Source organism: Lissotriton vulgaris, unplaced genomic scaffold, assembly GCF_964263255.1.
Source record: "Lissotriton vulgaris unplaced genomic scaffold, aLisVul1.2 SCAFFOLD_703, whole genome shotgun sequence".
Lineage (NCBI taxonomy): Eukaryota > Metazoa > Chordata > Amphibia > Caudata > Salamandridae > Lissotriton > Lissotriton vulgaris.
In genome coordinates this window covers 907,446-929,928 of record NW_028254574.1, presented here as the reverse complement: position 1 = coordinate 929,928, position 22,483 = coordinate 907,446, and the positions used below count along the sequence as shown (strand labels likewise).

At 41.6% G+C, this 22,483-nt stretch overlaps 1 protein-coding gene across 2 annotated transcripts in view; it reads left to right on the top strand.

Annotated features, from left to right (window-relative positions):
* Positions 1-22,483, top strand: part of LOC147659505 (endoplasmic reticulum-Golgi intermediate compartment protein 2-like) — a 234,829-nt gene that overhangs the window by 31,087 nt on the left and 181,259 nt on the right. For both annotated transcript variants that reach the window (XM_086951692.1, XM_086951691.1), the window contains 4 exons: positions 11,977-12,047; positions 13,773-13,813; positions 14,400-14,501; positions 21,001-21,096. In XM_086951692.1, the coding sequence (XP_086807818.1) occupies positions 12,012-12,047; positions 13,773-13,813; positions 14,400-14,501; positions 21,001-21,096 (275 nt within the window). In that variant the 5' untranslated portion in view covers positions 11,977-12,011. The remainder of the gene's footprint in view (positions 1-11,976; positions 12,048-13,772; positions 13,814-14,399; positions 14,502-21,000; positions 21,097-22,483) is intronic.

Genomic DNA, 22,483 nt, shown 5'->3' with positions numbered 1-22,483 from the left:
TACAGAATGCACATAGTGCAACACTAATGAATAAACCTGTGCGTAAAAAGTATAAAACCACATTAGATATTTCTAACGGTTTCTTCTGTCAAAACATTGCGCCAGAAAGTAGGTATTTGACCGCTTTCTCAATTATGGGGACACAGCGTCAATTCTGTCGTCTCCCCCAGGGATTCAAGAATAGTCCAGCGTTATGTTCAGCCGGCGTAACAGAGTTCCTACCAACCTATGATGATGATGCATTATCATATGTTGATGACTTCTATCTAACAGACGATGACTTGGATAGGCACTTTAACAGGGTGAACACCATTATATTGAGCTGTGCCTCTGAAGGGTATAAATGCAATTTTAAGAAATCAAGAATTGCCCACCTCAACGTCCTTTTTCTAAGATACAAATTATCAAGTGAAGGCAAAAGCCTGGCAGCAAACATTCTAGAGAAATGTGCGCTGCTCCAACCTCCAAAAATGCTGAAAAACTTAGTCGATTCTAGGTTTCCTAAATTTCGGAAGAACTTACATTTTAAACTACGCAGAAAGGGTTAAACCCTTCAAAAACCTTACACCTGCAATAAAAAATCTTTTGCAGATGGCATGAGGGCCATTGCAGAGTGGATGTCATCTAACTGTCTGCAGTGTAATGTAGGGAAGACGGAGGTCATGTGTTTTGGGCAAGCGGCGACACACTGGGCATCCGACTGGTGGCCCTTAGAGCTGGGCCCTGTTCCCATCCCCAAGAGTACAGTCAGGAACTTGGGAGTGCTTTTTGATCAGCAACTCACTTTTAAAGGCCATGTTAACCAAGTTGCTGGAAACTGCTTCCGGGCTATTGGTATGTTAAGACGTGTCTTCCCCTACATACCGGACCATCACAGAAAGACACTTGTACAGGCTCTTGTCATCAGCAGGGTTGATTACTGCAACGGTCTGCTCCTTGGAGCCAACGAGGAGCAACTCAGCAAACTGCAGGTAATCCAAAATACAGCTGCAAGGATTATCCTGAATGCTCCTCCGCGAACACCCTCATGTCCCCTGCTGATGAGACTCCACTGGCTCCCAGTGAGGAAACGAGTCCAGTTTAAAACGCTCTGTACTATCCACAAGAGCATGATAGGGGAGGGCCCAAAATACATGACCAAAATTTTCCAGCCCTACACTCCAGGGCGCCTCTTGCGCTCTAGTCATCAGCAGTTACTGCAAGTACCCAGAGTAAAAAAGACCAGACAAGGCGGCCGTGCACTAGCCCACGCCGGACCAATACTCTGGAATTCCTTGCCCCCGGAACTAAGATCTCTCTCTAGTCACCTGACTTTTAGGAAAACTTTAAAAACCTATCTGTACCCTAGAAAATAACGCCCTGTACCTTTCCACCTTCAGTCTGGACATACAATTTGAATCAGAACTCTCTTTGTTGCAGCAATAGCGCGGAGATACCCCTTCGGGGGTCTAGTCTGGCGCTCTATAAGAATAGAAAATAAATAAATAAATAAATAAAACCTCTTTACGAATTAATCAAACCTGATTTTAAAAGTTAATTGGACTAAAAAACACGCAGAGATTTTGCTTTCAGTCCAAATCGACATGTTGGCAACAAAACATTTGCAAACACGCGTAAACGTATGCAACTTAGTGAACCGAATCATTCCAGGAAGATGCAGATTCACGTACTTCACCTTTAATGAAGGAGAAAAAGTACTAATAGCTTACAAATCACACTTGTACACACAAGCTGAAATGAAATTTACTTCAACAGAAAAAATTCTGACAGTGGTTCAAACTGCAGTAGCAAAAGAGGTAAGCGCATTATGGTCGTTACACCTGTACCTGCCTTAGAGGCAGTGTCAAAAGCAAGCATTCCGAATACTAAAGCTTTACATCCAAGATGGATACAATGGGTTAATTCTCTTGCTATAACAGACGTTGAATACGTTTTTGACCCTTATTTGAAAACACAAGAATTTCTACAATATGAACAAGAATGTCTTCTGCCTACTGAGATTCTGCCTCTAGAGTAGTATGAATGTATCATTTTTACTGACGGATAAGGCACAGCCCGCTATTGGGGTTAAACAAGCTTATAGTGCTGCATGCGCGATTGTTAAAGGTCGCTGACGCGATGGTAAATTCCGACCTATGGTCACTAAAACACAATCTCTAGGAGATTGTACAGCTCAGCGAGCTGAACTACAAGCATTCAAGATGGCGCCTGAAAATACTGATCGTGAATTCACCACAGTCATAGTGTGCGATTCATAATATTGCGTTCAATCTTACAATGAATACTCGCAGAACTGGATTGAAAACTGTTTCAAAGAGGCAAAAAGTGGCACAATCAAGCATAAGTTGCTTTGGGAACAAGTAGTTCTTTTACAGAAAGAACTACAAAAGACTCACATGATCCATACACTGAGTCATCAACGTGATGGCGTTCACGTTGCAGGGAATTCATTGGCTGATGAAGCCGCGAAGGTAGCTGTGCAAACGGCTTCCGTAGCTGCAATCACTCGTTCAAAAAAATAATAGACGGCGAAATAATGCTAGCTCTCAATGCTTCATGCAAAGGCAGCGGTGCAGCGTTACTTAATACATTTCCACTCAAATATCCATACATAATTGACGCAATCTCCGTTCCGTTTGCTCGAAATCCTGGAGTGGGGATAGAGTGGTTCTAAACAGGAAACGTAGAGTAGCTTTGATACACGAAGCACATTTGGGAGAGGGTCTGATACATCAGGGGATCTCTAAATCTATACTAAAGTTAAGAGACGTACTGGTGGCCAGGGATGAATGGTCACATTCACACATTTGCAATTAATTGCCACGACTGCAACAGAGATCCCAGCAGAGAACGCCGCTAGATACCTGACTACAGTGTAGCCAGCCCAGTACAGACACCGTTGTTAGACTGCATTAGACTTTGTACACGCAGACGTCCCTATGGACAAATGTGGTCCCACAAATATTAAGACAAGTCTCATTTGAATGTGGCCTCAGCGCTCGGCTGACGCCTGAACTGTTATAAAAGATTTGCGAGTCTTTATCGGCACATACGCAGTCGGCACGTTGCATTCTGACCAGGGTCCTGCGTTTAGCTCTCGAGCTTACAAGTAGGCAATTGCCAATATGGGCGTTGCATTGCGGTACTTTAGTCCATTCCATCTTGAGGGAAATTTGGTAGTGGAGAGAAAAAACCGGGACATAAAGCAATCTATAACAGCTAGGGTATTAGGCTCCGGTGACGGGTGGGTCAAACATCTAATAAGTGTCCAACGTTGTCTTAACAATCTGCCAAGAAAATCTAGAAGTTTCACTCCATATGAAATCCTTTTTGGTACTAGAATGATTGTGCCGGACCTCGATTGTCACACTTCAGTGGTAGAACAAAAACACTTTGATATCAAAGAACGTTTGGCTGTTGTGCAGGACTTAAATGAAACAAGATCCAGACAAAGTAACGTACTCCTGAAGCCAACAACCACTGAAGAAAAACCATCCGTCCCAGCAAGACCTGTCTGGATTCCAAAGATTGGTGATCTAGTCACAGAAAAGATCGCGGATAATTAGAAATTTGGGCATTCTTACAGACCACCAGTACCTGTCCTAGCCGTCCACGGATCAATAACAGTATTACTGCTGCACCTTGCTGGAAAAAAGGAGAACAGTTTCGTGCCAATCGACCTGGTCAAACCACATCATGTGGCCGATCATAAGTAGTAGGCCAAGTGGACTTCAAAGATGTAGCAGACTCCCTAATCTAGCTACTATCCAGCTACTATCCAAGAGGTTCAAACTGAGAGACTCATCACCTTTGAAGAATCTGCAGTGCGAAAAGGACTATGCAACAAAGCCATGGAGCTTGTACCTCTTGAGACCCAAATACAGTTGGTCAAGAAATGCCTGTCTACAATGACATAGCATCTGACTATACAAATGTAACATGTGATCAAGTGTTTCCAGCTATTTCAACAAATCCTTATGCAATCCCTACAATTGACAGAACTGCCTCTGCCTAGTTCATTAACTTTGATACGTTTTCCGAGGAACCCAGTGAACCTGAAACAACGCCAGTAAAAAGAACTTTCAAAGAACAAGCAACAGAACTTTTTCATCAACTGGAAAAGACTTATCTGGTTTCACCATGGATTGAACTTTGGATTGTGCTGGGTGTACTTTTTCTTCTACTTGGTCCGGCGGAGCTGTTGAAAATACCACACCAGTTCAAGATTTCCCTGAGTGACTTTGTTTCATCTAGTACCTTTTCTGATGATTGGGACTTCGAGATTGTTAATAATATGATGTCAGACTTAGAAATGTCTGCAAAATTTACAAATTGTGAATACTTAGAAGGTTCATCAGATTATGAACAAATGTATTGCTATAATCACTATGGTCATCATTTCTTGCATAAATCTGCAAATCCTAAAAATGTATTGACTTATAACCAATGGGAACATTGTCCTACGCCACCAAAGGGTAGCTCAAAAACATTTTTGGGCAAATTTCCATACTTTTCAGGGTATAATGTTTAAAATCCAGAATCATTTTTCTTTAAAAATGTTAATAGGACAGGAATGAAAAGTATGTTGACAAATACAAAGCAAATTTATTCTGCGGCCTTTTATGCTCCGCTGTCTACAATAGGTTTTGACTTTTGGAAAGACAGCATTGAGACAAAAACTTTCTGGGGCTCAAAAGACTGGCAGGTGCAGGGATTAGAAGCTTTATTTAGAGCCTGCATCATCCCAGAGCAAATAATGTTTTTGAATGACACTGTTCAACAGACATCTTGTCTTGGGTTAGCCAAGATAAACGATTTAAACAAACCGTCCATACCTACACCTGATAGCAGTAACACTTCAGAGGGGGAGGTGGACGTACATACTATTTTCCTTCACAACAGAACAGATCTTGATTAGAAAAAATGGTTAATCTGGCTCACAGACACAAACGCCTGTCAAGATAGATTCCTGAATAAGACACGGGGTTCACATTCACTAGGCCAGATCCAAGATATGTTCAGAGACAGCATCCAGGGATAGTAACATCATACAGTGTAGGAAAACAGTGCCTTGAGTGGCTACACAAGTCTACACTAAAGGAAGTAAAACAACACTTATCTTTACTTCAAGATGGCGCTGACCTGAGGGACTTCCTACAAGGACCTACTAAACCGTGTCATAAACGTTTTATATACGCCGGTATCTATGCTCTATATAATGAAGCGTGGAAGATTACGCAAGCAGAGACTGCAGAAAGAATATGAGAAATTGATCATGTTAATTTAGAGAAATCTCTCTCTGTAGTTGACAATGGGTTAACGACTCTGTCATCCAGGATATATTCTTTGAACAGCATAGTATCCTCTGCAATAGACCTAATGGAACAGGACTTGATCATGTTACAACATGGTCAGTCAGAATTACGTTCTATAATGCTATTAGGCTGGACGTTACAAAACCTTAGTTCAGGCTATGTGCCTTGGTGTTTAATCAACACAACGTCAATGTTTTCTGAATTTAATCTCAGAGATAAACAAATCAAATTGGCTCATAGGGGAGCAGACTATACGGTGTTGAGCATTGAAAAACTGGAAAGATTGCCATTTACAGTCGCTTAAAAGCCAGCAATTGAATGGATAATACACGGAACAATCACTCTGCCCGTTACAATTTTCCATTTTCAGTATTGCTTAAAACATATACCAGCTGGCATATATGAAAGGTTGGGTAAAGAATACATCAAGACATCCTGGGAATTACCATACACAAACAAATGTTGGAGTGGGGGTTAATAAGTGTTTCTTAGTGGTAAAAATTGTGAAAACGCTTTAAGCGGTTCTCTCCTTTGTCAGGGTATTAACTTACGTGGCCTGTGATGGTTCCTCCAATAATTTATCCTGCCACCTGCAAGGTTCACCAGCTGCAGGGATTGCTCCAATTCTTAGGCAGCTTTCTAATGGAAGTTATATCATGTTGAATGATTACAGCTCCTGTAGCATGTTGACAGGTTTAGCCTATCTCGTAACTGTGTCCACCAGGGGCACTTGCTGTATGCAAGTATTGTTTCCAAAAACCAAGACTGACCTTGAGTCGTCGTTATGGCCTTCATTGAACATCTCTTCTATACGAATTGATACTTTAAGCAGAATGAAAGCCATTCTTTTACAGAAAACTGTGCCATTGACCTTGGCCTAAGAAACCTATGATCTGCAAGTCGCAAGGACTTCTGCAGAGATGCACGCCCTATTAACTACAAACTGCCCTGGACATTTCTCAGAAATGTTAGGTAGTATCTTAAATATATCTGATACGAGTGGTATTGTACATGTATTTAAGATGATTTTTTCGGGACTGTTAGCACCTTTTGAAGCAGTCCTAGGAATATTTCCAAACTTCGTGCCCTCTGTGTTTGGCGGATTGCCTCTCGTTTTGGGACTCGCAGGAGGGTTACTATTTTTGCTCCTTCTGCTCCGATATGGCAAGCCAAATCACCAGCGATACCCAGTTCACTATGGAGAACACTCTTCTGGCGATGAAGTGTCGTGAGCGCATAGTCCAAATTTTGGGATTAACTCGTTTGAGCGAATTAAATACCACATGGTTTATGTCATTCACACCAATCTGACAAGATTGCATCTTACCTGTTTTACGATGCCTGCTATGTGGAGAGGAATGGGTGCTAGACATTTGTCTCACACTCCCATCAGTCATGCCATCGGATGTTGATACTTTGCTGGACCCAGTAAAGGCCCATGCGCAGTGTTGTCCCCAGCGGCTACCAATTCTGATGACTGCATTCATTGAGACCTCACAGACGCAAAATGCTGACGGTGAGGTACGAGAGGAAAGCGGCACACGGGTACCATCCAATTCGAACATTGCTAACGTGACCAATGCTGACGGCGATGCTTCACATCTATGTGCTATTAATCTTCTTAACGAGGTAATCCAACTTTCATCTACGGTGGTAGATAAATTCTTTTCAGATTTTGAAGACTTGATGTTTTCTCCAAACAATAACACTGACTTTTAATTAGGCACGCAGTGTTCTGAAAGACTCAGAGTTCGACCTTCGTTTTTCAAAACAAACTCCGAACTTTGGAACTCTATTTTTTTCTATGATCAAACTTTTGTTTTTCCATATTTTTATTTTGTCATTTTCTGGCACAAGCAATCTGTTTAAAGTAGAACTATTCATAGAGAACTAGAATTCTTTGAAAACTTCCAAAAAGACAATATTTGACCTTGTGCACACGGTTTATATAATCTGCCATGAAATGGTCTCGACTTTTTCTTCTGTAATTAAGAGCCATTTCATAAATGTATTTTCGTGATTCATTCAGATAGCATTTTCAAATATCAATCTATATGCTTTGACTGAAACATTGCTTTAAATGCGTACAGCACATATACTTTTCGTGTACAACCAGTATCAATGCATTTTTATGTATTTTGGGTGGGTTTTAACACATCATGTTTACATATGTTTTAATGTGTTTAGAACTTAGTAATGTCGTACATAAGAAAGTGGAGTGGGTGTTGTGCGGAGTTTAGAGCTCTGACTGAATTTTCCAGATTCATGCCCTTATATAGGTACAACTAACATTGCCCTTATATAGGCATAGAAATCAATCCCTTATTTAGGCATAGCCCATGCTACCCAAATACAGGCATGGCTACTTCCACCCGTACCAAACGTCACAATGATTTCTTGGAAAATCAGCTTAAGCAGTTAGGGAACTTCCCCTTGCCTGAATATTGATTTGTCCAAGAACTCATGCACTTTGCAAAAAACAACTATTCCCTAGGGGTTCTTTCCTGACGTTCATATGCCTGACTTTACGTCAAGCTATGGCATTCCTAAATGGGAAACGGCCTGAACAACGGTTTTTAAACGAGTGGCCTTAACGACTCTTATACAATGACCTGGGACTGAACCACGACCTCCTTAACAACTACTTTATTAAACAACGAGTGGCCATAATAACGACTCCAACCTTTAAACATGAAAAAAAATTTGATTTATTAAAAGTACACTTCAAACGTATACTAATTTTAATAAACATCTCATGATAGTCCATTTTAATTTACCTGGTTTTAATTGGCCAGTAGATGGCACTGTAGGATTGTTTTCAGGCAAGTGGACCCTGAGCACGGATCACGAGGATCTGTGTTTCACTGTCTTAAAGCAGATGAAACCTCTGATTTGAGATCATAGACCTGCATTGTGTGACATGTTGCTTTTCAGCGGGGGTCTTTATCACACCACAAGGCTCATCTGTTTCTCTGCGCCCCCTCTCCCCTGGGACACTTTGACTTGTGCACTTAGGTTGGGGGTGTGACGGCTGTGGCGCAGTGTGGAAATGCACCCCTTGAGAGGGTGAGGCACAGTACACCGTGCTGCGAGGACGAGGACTGCAGAGGGGCAGTATGGCGTAGCAACCCCTGCTGGATGCAGTGGGGGCCAAGAGAGAGGTGCTGGTGCACCCCCTGCTGTAGAGACTTTGCGGAGTGAAGTCGACCGCTGGGACCTTGGTGCCTTCCACACCATGAATGAATGAAACCAATGAATGGAAGAATTTGACGCACCAATCCTTTCCTTGCTTTCTGCTGAGGCAGTATCCTTCAGAGGGTTTTTCCGAGGAATTTCCTTAAAATGTTAAGGTTGGCAACCTCATGGCAGGTCTTTTTTAATGAGGGGTGATTTGTCTTGGAGGATGCCCTTTCCTCTGACCCTGTGGAAAAAAAGATCAAGACTGACATTCAGGGGAAGAGCCCTGGTAATAGGGCAGGGTGGCACAAAAAACACTCTTGCAGCAGAACCAGCACCTGTTAATATTGTTACTCCATAAATTGTTTTTATAGCATTTATGTAGCCCTAATCAGACTCGAAGCACTGGCAGCGAAAAGGAGAGACATAGTAGATTTCATTTATATGTAAATGGAATTTATTTCGTAGTTTAGGGAGTCGTGGTTCAAAACATAGTGGTTGGGTTTAGGTTGTTGTTTAGCCTTCGTGGTTTAGGCACTTGTGATTCCAGAGGTAGTTGTTAAATCATGCAACCTTTCTAAACACCTTCAAGGTATAAATATGCCTTCACTTGCTATGGCAAACTACGGTGTTTCGGAGCAGTTCGACTATCTACTTGCCTGACGCAGCTCGCTACAGCAAGTGCAGAAGGAAGCCGACTCTCCAGCTGACGCACTGATCAAGAGGCTGCCTTTCTCCTGCCGAGAATCCAGCTCCAGTGTTTCCAAGCTCCCTTTGCGGGGTGTTGGGAAATCGAGTCCCGAGTCAGAGAAAACAGACCTCCTTCATTCTAAACCAAGGTATGGAGCTGATTAGAACCTATAGAAACCTTTGGTAGGTTCTTGGCCAAGAAAAACTAAACCTATGCTACACAATACTTACTTCTTCCTGCATACTAGACTTAAGTTAGGTACGTTGGGGTAGGCGTATTTTAGAAGCCCCAGTTGAGTACTTTTAGCCTGTATATTTATGTCTGTATCTTTATATGGCTTAGAAGCCATACAATGCTTTTACAGTTTTATTTTATAACACTATTCTCGCTGTACGCATTATACTTTGCAGTCTGCATAATGATTGTAGCAGTTCACTTTTCTTGTATGAGAAAGAAGACTGTTCAATAAACCTTTTTATTGAAAACGCCAGTCTCTCTATTTCTCTACAACTCTGTTGAAACGAAGCATGCACGATTGACTGAGTGAAATACTTATCCATTGTTTCTGCGTCTCTGAGAGATATATTTCTTATAATTGGGAAACAAAGTTGCCATGTTTATGCGGTTGTCAGAAACTAATCCCTTCTTCTGAATTTGAGAAAGTTTCTAGTGACCTGAGCTAGCTGGCACTCACTATTAAGTTTAGTATATTCGATAGAGACCTAGTTGACCTCAGTCCTATGTCTAATCTTTAGGATATACTATTCCAATGCGCAGAGCCTTCTGGGAATATAGGAACTACACTACATGGTGCCCAACGTTTGGTAAGGCACTAATTTAACGCTTGATACTAAAGTACCTCAGTTGTGCTTTTCTCAGAGACCCCTTTTTCCGTAAAATACTCCAATAGACGTCTGGAGTGGGTAAATAGATAAAATTTCCGCCATAGCTGAGTAGGGCGAAAAGTCTATGTATTAGTTTTGGTTTTTCAACGTTGAAGGATACTGTGTTCCAAAATATTGTGCACCTTATCTTATTAGGTTCCTTGAAACTTGCTCTGCAAACTTTCATTAAACAAAATGGCATACGAAAACGCTGTACGAGCTCTTAATGCAACAGGCTTTAATGAAGCCGACGATGATGATATAGGCATTCCAGAAAATCTAAGGAGAGCCATCACTATACAACTTATAAGAAATGGCCTATCAGCAAGAGGTGGTAGGGTAGTTTTTGTGATAGAGGCACATGAATATCAGACAGAGGTGTTCTATTCATGGGTAGTCTTCCCTGAAGCAAATCCAATAACTAAATGTTTTCACTTCTACAAAGAGGATGAAGCTCCAACGGAATACAGTCCCTTCGAGAATGTTGAAATTCTGCTAACATACCAAGAGCATGAGCTCTGGTTTAAAGGAGCCCTAAATCATATAAATCACAAAACCAGGAGCAACATGGCCGGTATTAGCCAGCTATACACCACATCCTGTCATTGAAGAAATGACAGATGAGTAACTATTAGTTCAATTAATGGAGCTAATTAAAATTCACAGACTATTGGTCCAATATGTCATGCAGACGCTTACAACCCAACCGGCAATTCGGATTCCGCAACACACCCCTTACCAGGGGAACACAAATAAAATACTTATCTATTGTTTCCGCGACTATATATTTCTTATTCTTGTGAAACAAAGTTGTCATGTTTATGCGGTTGTCAGAAACGAATCCCTTCTTGTGAATTTGAGAAAGTTTCTAGTGACCCTTGGGCTAGCTGGCACTCACTATTAAGTTTAGTATATTCGATAGAGACCTAGTCGACCTCAGTCTTACGTCTAATCTATAGGTTATACTATTCCAATGTGCAGAGCCTATTGTGAATATAGGAACTTCACTACAGGACTATATGATGGGGAAATACTTTGGGGGAGGGTGGGTCAGAATGTGGAGGCGTCACTGGCTAGAGATATGGAATACACAGGGAGGAAAAGGTGGCACGAATATGAAGGACACAATTACTCTGGATTGGGAACACATGGAAGACGGAGAGGCCAGGATGTGGAAGGATATCCCGATCTTGATGCGCAAATTCATTGGCCACAGGATATTGACTGTGGCGAAATCACAACTGCCTTACATTTACATTCAACTTGGTGCCAATACCTGTGTTAGATTAAAATGGTGCATGGTTGTTGGATGTTCAGTGTCCTCTTGGAGAGCTGTGCATACCGTTCCTGCAGTCTTAGGTGTTGGTGGCATTTTGGATGTGGGCACACTTCAGAATACGGAGTTGAAGTTTTGATGGGGATTGGTGGTTTTGGTAGGGATCAGATAATATCTTCTCAGTGTACTCTGCAACAATATTGAATTTCTAGAGCAAGTTCGCAAATCGTTGAACTGGTACGACCGAAATAGTTGGGTTTTGCGATTTTGCACCCTTACTACCACCCTGAGAAGCTGTGGACTGCTCGATCCTGTTACCCTGAGAGTGGCTGAGGTTGTCATTGGCTCATTTTTCAAGTCCTAAGAATGATCCCAGGATACAAGTAGCAAATACCTCAACTACTATGAGTTGATAAACAGTAACGCCTGCCCGGTGGTGTTCTAATGGGCTGTTAAAAGCTGGCCCTAATTAGAGGTTGATACACTTTTGAAGGTGATGGGATATGCATGTATTAGTAGCAATTCTAACACTAGTCTTATTTTGTGTTTCTTCAGACTTGTGTTGTGCACTCTTGCTTTTTTGTGTACCTATGAAGTGAATGTTCGTTTAATTTACTGTTTCTATATGCCCAGATGTTGGAGCAGATGTTTTGGATTTAGCAGAAACCATGGTTCTGTCCAGTAGCGGGCTGATTTACGAACCGGTAAGTTTTCCTATAACAAAAACTGATACATCACCTCAAGAAGACAATTGTTGCAAAGATGCTTTGATATGAGTGTATTCACATGTGCTTCTTAAAGTTGATGTTTTCGTCTTGCTGAAATGAGAGAAAATGTATTGGTTGTCCAATATTCTTTGATTTGAATGGTACAGTTTTCTTTCTTTTATGTTGTCTTTTGGTTCACTTAGTTCTAGGCTTCATCAGTGGGTGTTGATTTTCCAATTCTTACCCTTTCTCCATTTGTCCTAAATTTTAAGTTGGTCTGCTTAGTTTGTCTAAATATGATATGCATGTGGAATGTATTGCGTAATGAATAACTAATTCACCTTTAAAAAAGTTTGGTCCAAAACACCTTCCTACAGATGCCGATCTTCCCTATTGGTCTTATAAAGAAAGTTGCTACTAATTCGGTTCTTGAACTTCCAGTGTCATATGCCCATTTTTAGATCTGACAGTTGTCAAGAAAATGCAGTAAGTGGCTTTGGTTGAGCACCCTTAAGTCATTCATTTCTTTTGGTCAAGCACCTTCAACTGTTGCTTGTTTGAACTGTTTTTCACGTTTTTGCTCAGCTCCCAGGAGTATTGCATTAGTTTACCTATCCTTTTCAGCTGTTATTGGCAAAAAAGGATTGCAATTGCAGCTGCTCTTCAGTTATTTCGTCCATGAAATCTCTGCTGACATGACCAGCAGTGGAAAGATGGTGGTTCCATGTTGATCATGGCAGCTCTTGGGCAGGAATATAAGCCATGTTGCGTTCCTCTGCCCCCTTGGAGGACACTTGCAAAGCCTGGTTCTGCTGCAGGTGCGGTGGAGCAAGATGATGAGCTGCTGTGCTGAGGTGCATGCTGCACTGCCACTTCGAAACCCTTAGTATCCCAAATCCCTGCGCTGCATTGTCTGCATCCCCCAGTGTCCAGTTGCATAGCACTCCAAATACACCACTTTGGAGAGCTTGCACTTTCCAGACATTTAGCCTAGTCCTGCAAAATAAGAGGCGTCGGGTTGGTCCAAGTCTCTCTGCATGATATTTACATATCCACACAGTCCTTTGCAAACTCATCCTTCTGTTCATGAGGACACCTGCACTGCAGAGAGGTTGACATGAGAAGGCCAGATTTTTCGAAGAAGTACTCTGTGACAGCAAAGGTGGATACTGACCTATGAGAAGATAACTTTGACGGGAGAGAGGACAGGGTGAAATACCTGTAAGGTGACATAGGCAGTGACGAGGGAGGTGTGTTCTGATTAATTATGGGGCTGGGATCCGAGATGGGGCATACCTGCTAAGATTAGCATTCCTTATTGGGAAGAGATGTGGAGAAGGGTTCAGTCCTATATTCGTGTTCCCTCAGAAAATTCTCCCTGGGGCCTGTGTTTAAGTTTGCAGATCACTGCTGTACACCTTAAGGGATGCTAGACAGCACCGCTAAAATCCATTGGCAAAGCTAGCATGTCCTGAAGTTGTTTTGGTAATTTAGACCCACTAACATGTGGTGGTGTAAGTCTGACAGTGAAACGTCACGTTTGTCCCCCTCATTCTTTGCCCGATACCCCATTCTGAGTTGGGACTACATTTGAAGATGTTAGTTGGGTGCCCAGCCTTGTGGTCTTTACGGAATATATTTCTTTTGGCAGAAATAAAAGAAAGTCTGCTTAAATGATTTTGCAACATTATTATTATTTGCTATTTATTTTTTCTTTTACAGGTAATATTTGATCTTTCGCCCCAGCAGAGACAGTGGCTGAGGTATGCAGCATATTGTGGGTAGCAGCTGAAGTTAAATAACCTGTTTTAGATTTTGTACTTATTTATGCCAAAGAGATTCTTGAAGACTCATATTTTTTGTTCCTGAATTTATAAAAATGTATTTAGCGTAGCAGTATATAAAGGGCAGCATGAAAAATAAATGCTTGAATATTCTCAGCTACTGTTAATTACTCTGGCCTGTGCTCCATTTTGATGTTTTTTTTTAATTTATTTTTGAAAGTTTTTTTATAGCTTGTCTTTGCCTTTGTAGTCTGGGACCAACATAAAAAATGGGCACCTTTTTTTTTTAATTTTTATTTTTCATATTATTGGAAAAAAAATGTATTTTTGAACACCTGACATCTTCTATTCAGGAATCTGTTTAGTCTTATTTATTGAAAAATTACACTGTTATTTAAAGTTTTTCTTGATTTTCTGCCAGTTTATTTATTATTTAGTTTTGACCTTTATCGTTTTGGCCTGCTTTTTTATGTGTGGGAAGTGTTCGGCTTTTTGTGGTGGGATAGCTGTTGCATATGCACCTAGACAGAGCAGCTGTATTCATTATTTATTTAATTGTCTTCAGAATGCTGCAAGTAATTCAGAATCGCCTGCAGGAGGAGCACTCTCTTCAAGATGTAGTTTTCAAAAGTGCTATCAAAGGTGCTTCAACAGCTCTGCCGCCAAGGTGAGAATGGAACATGATTGTATTTTACAGACCTGGCTTTTCATATAAGAGCCTTTGTACCACACACCTTCCTTGCCCAAGCGCCTGAATACCCTCTCGGGTTAATATAGTGCGCTGTACAAATCAACATAACATACCATGGCATGCTTTGTTGCAAGCCTGTTGCGCCTTCCAGCGTGAGAAGTTGAAATTTGCGTTTGAGTTGTGCTCATTGTATTGCTTGATTGAAATCACTTGGCTGTTGTTTGAAGTAAAAGTTACAAGAAATGTACTTGCTCTTCATGAAAGTCCATAAACAACTTATGGCCATGTTATTGTGTAATTTTCTTTTTCCCAGCTGAGAATGGAGCATAACTGGATTTAAAATACTCTTTCGAAAAATACTGTTTTCATGTGCACTCCTCTGTAATCTACAATAGGTAGAACAGTAGCATTTCCGTAGCAGAGAACTATAAAGTTAATTTCAGTATTCTTAAGTGTGTAGTTCATGTGACGGTTAGACCTCATAGCATAGCCCTTAAAAGTTGTTAACACTGCTTTGTAGTTTCATGTTGGTAGTCCCAATATATTGCTCTTGGGTAGCTCCGTCGGAGCAGAGTAAGGAAGTTAGAGTAACGGCAGAAACCAGAGTTGAGCATAGCCAAAAATAAACAAGCATTGGCAAAGCCAATACTTTCACCTATGAGGCATCTATTAGCTTAGTTAATGTCTTTTTTTGACATGTTACACAGCAGCACGAGCTGCTGTTCAACATGGCCTAAATTGGTTCGGTGCACAAACTGGGAAATACACATACAAAGACAAGCAAGAACTCCACACGCACACACTTGAAGAAAATGCACACAAGTTCAGAAACATTGTACTAAGAACAGCGCTGGTTTTACGAGTTTTAATCAGATCTAAAGGGTACCAATTTTAGCAGAAGGTGGGAAAACGAGTTCTATATATGTGCAACAGGCAAACACTCGTGCTAATGATAGGTGCAGAAAATATACTGCGAAGAAGAGGGAGCAACTATAAGCAGGCCCTGTCTAATTAGAGACGAGAGGGAGAGACAACGCTACAGATGTGCGGATGCTGAGAAAGCTCGTGAATGGGCTGATGCATGAGTGGTTGGGTGTATGTATGTATGTATGTATGGATGGATGATATGAGTTGATGGCTCAATTAGGTTTGGGTGGATAAATGGATGTATGAATTAATATTGCTTGGCTGCATGGATAAAGTTGTGGTTTGATGAATGAATTTGTGATTTTTTTTAGATGGATATGTGGATGGATGAATGGATGGATTTGTAAGCTCAAGGCTTATTCTATTCTATGAAGCACTTGTAGAGTGCATAGCTACCCATAGGCATCTCATCGCTAAAATGAAGCACAAAATCGATAGGGGACTCAGAAGGGACCGTCCTGGAAAAGCCAAGTCTTTAATGCTTTTCGAAAAGGAAGTTCCTTTTTGATTGAACGACGAGAAAGCGTGAGGCTGTTCCACAATTTGGGTGCATTATATGCAAAAGAGTGTCCTCCATATTAACCCCTCCTAATGACCGGTACATTGGCCAGATGGACATTGGAGGAACGCTGGAATCTTCTCGGGGTATAGGAATGCTGCATTGAATGAGTGATTGAAGGCCTTTTTGCAATACTGAGTGATTTAAGTTCAGTTCTCTTTACAACGGGGAGCCATTATAAAAAGTCAGAGAGCCTGCCAGGCAGATTGGTGTCTCGGAACATTGTGCAGTGTCCGAGCAGCTGAATTCTGCACGACCTGAAGTCTCTTTACTGTGGTCTTCGGTTCTCCCAGATAGAGAGAGTTGCCTTAGTCAGGTAAGAAAGTATAAGCACCTGGACTCCCAACTTCTTAAAGGTGCGGGTAAGGAGAGGGAGAATCTTCCAAAGCATCCTCAGTATGCCGAAACAGATGGCAGCAGCTTTAATACCTGAAAACCACATTTAAAAGCCACATTCCCAAGCTTTTTGTGACCGGTTTAGAGACCGGAGGGATGGGGTGCTATGGCTGAATGCACGAAGGAAGATGGGCAGACTATAAATATAGGTAACTATAAAGACATAGATGGAGGTAAATAGCTCAGTGAATTGAGTACTTTGTTGACCTGTGTTTTAGTAACATTCCCCTCCCATATTTCTAATATACATAATATTGCAAATGACAATAGTAATGTTTGATAATTAGTGGATTAGTGGAGAAGTGTGGCTCAATGATTAGAGCGGCAGACCCTGATGCAGAGGTCTAGCCCGGGACCAGGGTTCAATTCCCCGCCTCGGCGGGTCTTGGGCTCAAAAATTCCACTGACCTGATAATTCTCGCCCGGTGCCTATTCCAATCATGGAGTCCCACTCTGCAACTCTGGGCAAAAGCTTGCTTAATCTCCACAACGGCCCCCACAACACTAAGGATGCCTGGCCTCCACCTTGGGGGTGCCCAGAAGTGGACGCCTCACAGGGAAAGCCAGGATGGGTTCCACAGCGGTATTCGTACAAGCGCCTTGAGACCCTTGCGGGTGAGTAGTGCGCTATACAAGTATCAATTTACATTTACATTTTACATTTTTTACATAATTTCAGTGCTCGGTAAAAAGCACTTTTGGCTGTTGAAGACTCTATATAAATGTTCCTTCCCACAGAAATAAATGGTTGTCTGCCCATAGATGGGCAGGCTCAGTAATGGTGGTCTCGGAGGCGGATATGTCCCCTAACTTGACAATGGCACAGCAGAGGTGATTTGGCCTCCAGTGGCAACATTTCTGAAGCCTCACTCACTGCTGCTGTTTTCTTTCCTGCTTCCAGTCCTCTATTCCCTTCCATAGTCCTCGCCTAAAGAAATTATCGATTAGGAGACAGGTTCATTTTCTTTGGCAAATTTGCAGGAACTGTGATGGTGTAGGAAGATCTACGAAAGGGGTGAAAAAAACCCTAACCGAATGAAACCCTGTAAGAGGGCCATGGCAGCACTTACCAGCAGCTGGATGGCGTGGACCTCCATTGAGCACCAGTGAAGCCTATGGACAGATGTCCGCTTAGTCCTTTTCTGGAGTGCCTTTTTCCTCATTTTTTTCTGTGCCTGAATGTGACGAGCAATTGTCTGCGTTTAAGGTCATGAACACACAAATGGGCTGGAACGAGGGGTGTAATGGAACTGAGAACCTGACATTAAGACGCAGGGTGGGCTGACGAGGTGTGACCGAAGCAGAAATTAACAACACGATGCAGAACTCCAGGGCTTTTCATAGTGTATATATTTCAGGGAGATTATTTCCAATCATTAAAGTATGTTTAAAATAAATAGTGTGACTGCCGTTTGCACACAGTAAAGCCACTGCTCGCCAACTACATGAATGGGAGAGGTGGTGACCGTGGGGGGGAGGGGGTCGGGGGAGGGCATGTGTGTATAAAAAATGGATGGGGCCATGTAGGAGAGAGAAGAAACTAAGTTGGAGGCGGGCGGATTATGCTGAAAATAAAACAGTCTATTGGGAGAAAATCAAGAAATAAAAGCCACTGAAGTAGACAATGGAGGAGCAAAAAAAGAAGGGAAAAGCACAAAAGCAGTGATTAGGGTTGGGAAGGTAGGGTCTGTAGCTATGGGAGGTTGAAGGAAGGACAGGACCAACACTAACAAATACAGACTGAATTTAGATAGCCTGCAAAGCGATGCAAAACAAAAATAAATCGCGCTGTCTGCTCAGATTCTGTGCGAATCATGAAATTTCCCTGTTTTCCCAAGTAAAGTGCTTGAATACCTTCGGGTCGAGATTGTGCTATTTAATGATGTGGTTTCTAGTTTTGGCGTCTGCTTATCAATCTGGGCAAATCATTTAATCTCCCCATGCACTCATTTAACGAGATTGAATACCTTCTGGTCGAGATCACGCGATCTAAGGATGGGGGCGCGATGTTAACAGATCACGCACGGCAACGCAAGCGCTGTGTAGGCAAAACCTAAAAACAAAAGTTCAACTAAAGAGGATGAAGAGGTGTACTTGGGCCATACGCCACTGATAAGAAAAACACACAAAGAACAACCGGAAATAGTATGCTACAACCAATAGAAACAGAGGAAAAATAAGTGACAAACAACTGAAAAGTAAGGGCAGGATGTAAGTCCCTTTTAAGGATTCTATTAAATACAATAGAATTCACAAGCACAGCGCACGCGTTGTGCAGGCGAAACTTAAAAAGGCATCCTTTCTAATTATGGTATGTTAAGAGATTTTTAAAGCGCACTATTACCACAAGGTGTCTTGGCGCTGTCTGAAAGGGCAAGCGAGTGATAATTAGAGGCTAAATAGTTTTAATCGCCTTCCTGAATGATGTTGGTGAAGGAATTGCTCTGAGATGAGGTTGGAGGCAATTCCAAAGTTTGATCGTATTGAGGACTATAGCTCTACCACCCCATTGCATCTTCATAAATTTGGGGACAACTAACAGGTTGGCAATTGCCGATTGGAGTTCTCTGTTGGGCTTATATCTCATAAAAGCTGAACTATGAAAGTCTGGACCTGAGTTCCTTTGTGGGCTAAGCAGCTTTAAATTTAGCTTTACTAAGGATAGGAAGCCAGTGAAGCTTACGAAGTCCCTGTGTAATGGAGTGGAATTTTGGAAGTTTAAGAATTGGTCTCGCCTCTGCATTTTGGACCTGTTGTAGTCTATGCATATGTTTTTGAAAATAGTTAGATATACTATTGCAATAATCTAGCCTAGGAATTACTAGAAGAGGTATTAAAGTTTTCCTGTGGCTATCTGGGATAAAAGGAAGATTTTTTCTTATCATTTTTAAGATTTAGTAGTCTGAGGACTTGATAGCTGATATTTGCGCACTCATATTAAGGTTGTCATTAATAATGACTCCCACATTTTTTTGCTTTAGTGACTGGGAAAGGATGCTGGGGCAAACATTCAGGCCATCAATTGGTGAACCAGCCTGGAGAGGGGTTACCGAAAACAGTGATATCGGTTTTCCCTGAATTAAGCTTCAGGCGATGCCCACTCATCCAGTCACTGATTGGCATGATGCATTTACGGCATTTTAAAGGGCCCGACGAGTCATTATTGGCTGCTGTAATTATCAACTGAGTATCGTCCACATAAGATGTTACTTCCAGGTTGAAACTTCTAATGAGAGGGGCCAATTTTGCTACATAAACATTAAAAAGAGTGCGGCTCAAATATGACCTTTGAGGGACTCCGCAAGGCAGTGAGAAAGGTGAGGAACTAAATTTCCCTTATGCTACTGTTTGTGATCTGTCACTGAGAAAAGAGCAGAGAATATCAAGCTCGATCACCTTCACCCCTATTTCATTTAGACAGCCAATTAGAGTAGTATGATCAACAGTATTGAAGGCAGCAGATAGGTCCAGTAAAATCATAACTGCAGAACCTTCACTATCTACTTCCTTCCTCACTTCTTCCGTTGCCTTGACCAGGGCAGTTTCTGTACTATGCCCCGGCCGAAAGCCATACTGAGAGGTGTTTAGGAGCTGATTGTTTGAAATGTATTTGATAGCTCCAAATTCATTATATTCTCACAGATTTGTGCAGGGAGAGGTAAACGTGCAATGGGACGTTAATTAGCAGTTTCATTGGTATTTAAATTGGACTTTTTTAGAAGTGGGAGGATAGAAGCCTGCTAGCAGACAGAAGGGAAGGTTCCAGTAGCAAACGTGATACTAAACATCTGCGATAGGTTCCTCACAATAATGTCAGGAACCAACTTCAAGATTTTTCCCGGGCAAGGGTCATAAGGTGAGTCTGATTTTTTTTAAAAGTAAAGAACTCACTTTATCTGGTGTAGTGGAAAAAAATGGGAAAGGAACAGTTGCCTAGAATGTTTCCCTTACGGGATAGCGAAGGATGAGGGTCCCCTCTACCAAAGTCCTTAAAAATCCCATTGACTTTCTCTTTAAAGGCGGTAGCAAAGGCATCACACAAGGATCGACTATCAGAGGGGTTGGTCACTACTTAATTCTTTTCCCTTCTGTTCATTATGGGGGTAAAGGGGAAATATACTATCCTCTCTTCATAGTACCTCCCTTTTTTGAGTTGCATGGCTTTTTTTAAAATGTATGTATTATTACTACACATTTACTTTTAAAATCAGTGAATGTGAAGTGATGCTACAAAAGTTGCTTTCAAACTAGCCTCGCTTTCAAAACTTTCTTTGTATTTATTATAAACGTAGCACATTGTTTAGGACTTCTTATAATGTCATATCTTGTAGAATGAAACCATCTCTGTCGGATATGGAGGTTATCAACTGATTGAAGAGATTATTATAATTTGCACATTTTATTTAGAAGATATGAATTGGACATTGTGCAAACACAAGTTAACAACAAAAAGTGTTTTGAGACGATGAAATTCTTGAATATAAGCATTCTGAAATACTAAGGTATGCACTTACCAATATGCACACTATGTAGTTTGAGCAAGGGTAACTCATTGGTTCTATTTTAACAAATGTGCTATGTTTTTTCAAATAGGGAAGACTCTTTGTTGCAACCTCCAGACGCATGCAGAATACACGGGCATCTGTATGTCAACAAAGTAGCAGGGAACTTTCACATCACAGTTGGCAAGTATGTTTTCTACATAAGCATTATAGTATTTTAATTAATGCAAAGTACTTTCATGTGTCCCTGTTTTTCTAATATAAACTCTTTTGCCAAAGAAAATTAATTTTCTATCAAAGAGCAGCATGTATCCCATTATTTTTCTTTTTATTCCCTATAAAATGGTTTTCGTGTGGAGGGAAAAACTTTAAACCAAACCGGAATTTAGTCTTGTAAGTCCTCCTAATAATATCGTGTAAGGTCTTGGATGTTTTATTGCCTTGCTCCTTTTCTTGGTTAATGGTGCAGTGTAATTTATCCAGAGAGGTTTCCACACACATTCCCAGCACACTCACAAATTTCTTTGACTGTCCTATTGGGATGAAATGTGAGTAATCTTGAACATGTACAATTGTCCCTTCTTCAAAATGTTTTTTTTTGTTCTTACTACTCACTAGAATGATCCACTTAGACTAAGCTTCAGATTACGTGAGATGTGTCTTGTACAAAGGCCACCATCCATCTGTGTTGATGTAGTACTCACTGTTTAGCTTAAGATGAAAGGAAATGCATTACAGAGGTGGGTTATCATTTTCTGACGTTGAGCCTCTCAGCAGCTGAGTTTCCAGGGGTCATATCACAGAGTGCATTTTCCTTATTTGCTCCTTGTTCACCTTTTAATAGGTGCGCCTGACGCAAACAAGGAAAATGTGCTGTAATAGGTTAGGTGCACTGCCCCCAAGGCAGCCGTGAACTTGCGCTCCCCTGGGGACCGCACATTCATGTGGAAAACAGAGCGGCTGATTTGAATATGCTCTGTGTTTCAAAGTGCAGGCGGGAACCCGCCTGCACTTTGAAGGGAGATTAGAGATACCTTTGCAGGCGGGTGTAGTGAGTGACTGCACCCGCCTGCAATGGGATGTCTGGGGGGGTGAGGGGGGGGGGGGGGGGGTCATCGGTCCCCCCTCCTCCAGAGGCACTGACATTGCGCCTCCTAACAGCTTCTTTCCCTCTGCCCAACCCCTCCATGCAAATGAGGTAATACCCTCTGATTATAGTGCTGGCGCTTTGTGCCACAGAGCTGTCTGTATTACAGAAGGGGGTGCACAAGCGTCTGCGCCCCCTACTGTAATACCAAAGTGCCCTGCTAGTTGCGCTCTCAGGGTACTTCAGGAATATGGCCCCAGGTTTTTAAAAACCAGAATATCCTTCAATAGAGTAAATGTTGCAATATGATTCTCTGAGGCAAACCTTTGCCATTGGGGCATCAATATTTTTTCTCTTGATTATTATTTGTATTAAATAGCTATTCTAACAATCCAAAAACATATGATAGTGCATCATAGAGTCTCATCACAAACTTCACTTCCTGCAAGAAAATCTTCAATTGTTTGATCATCCACCCTACATAAAG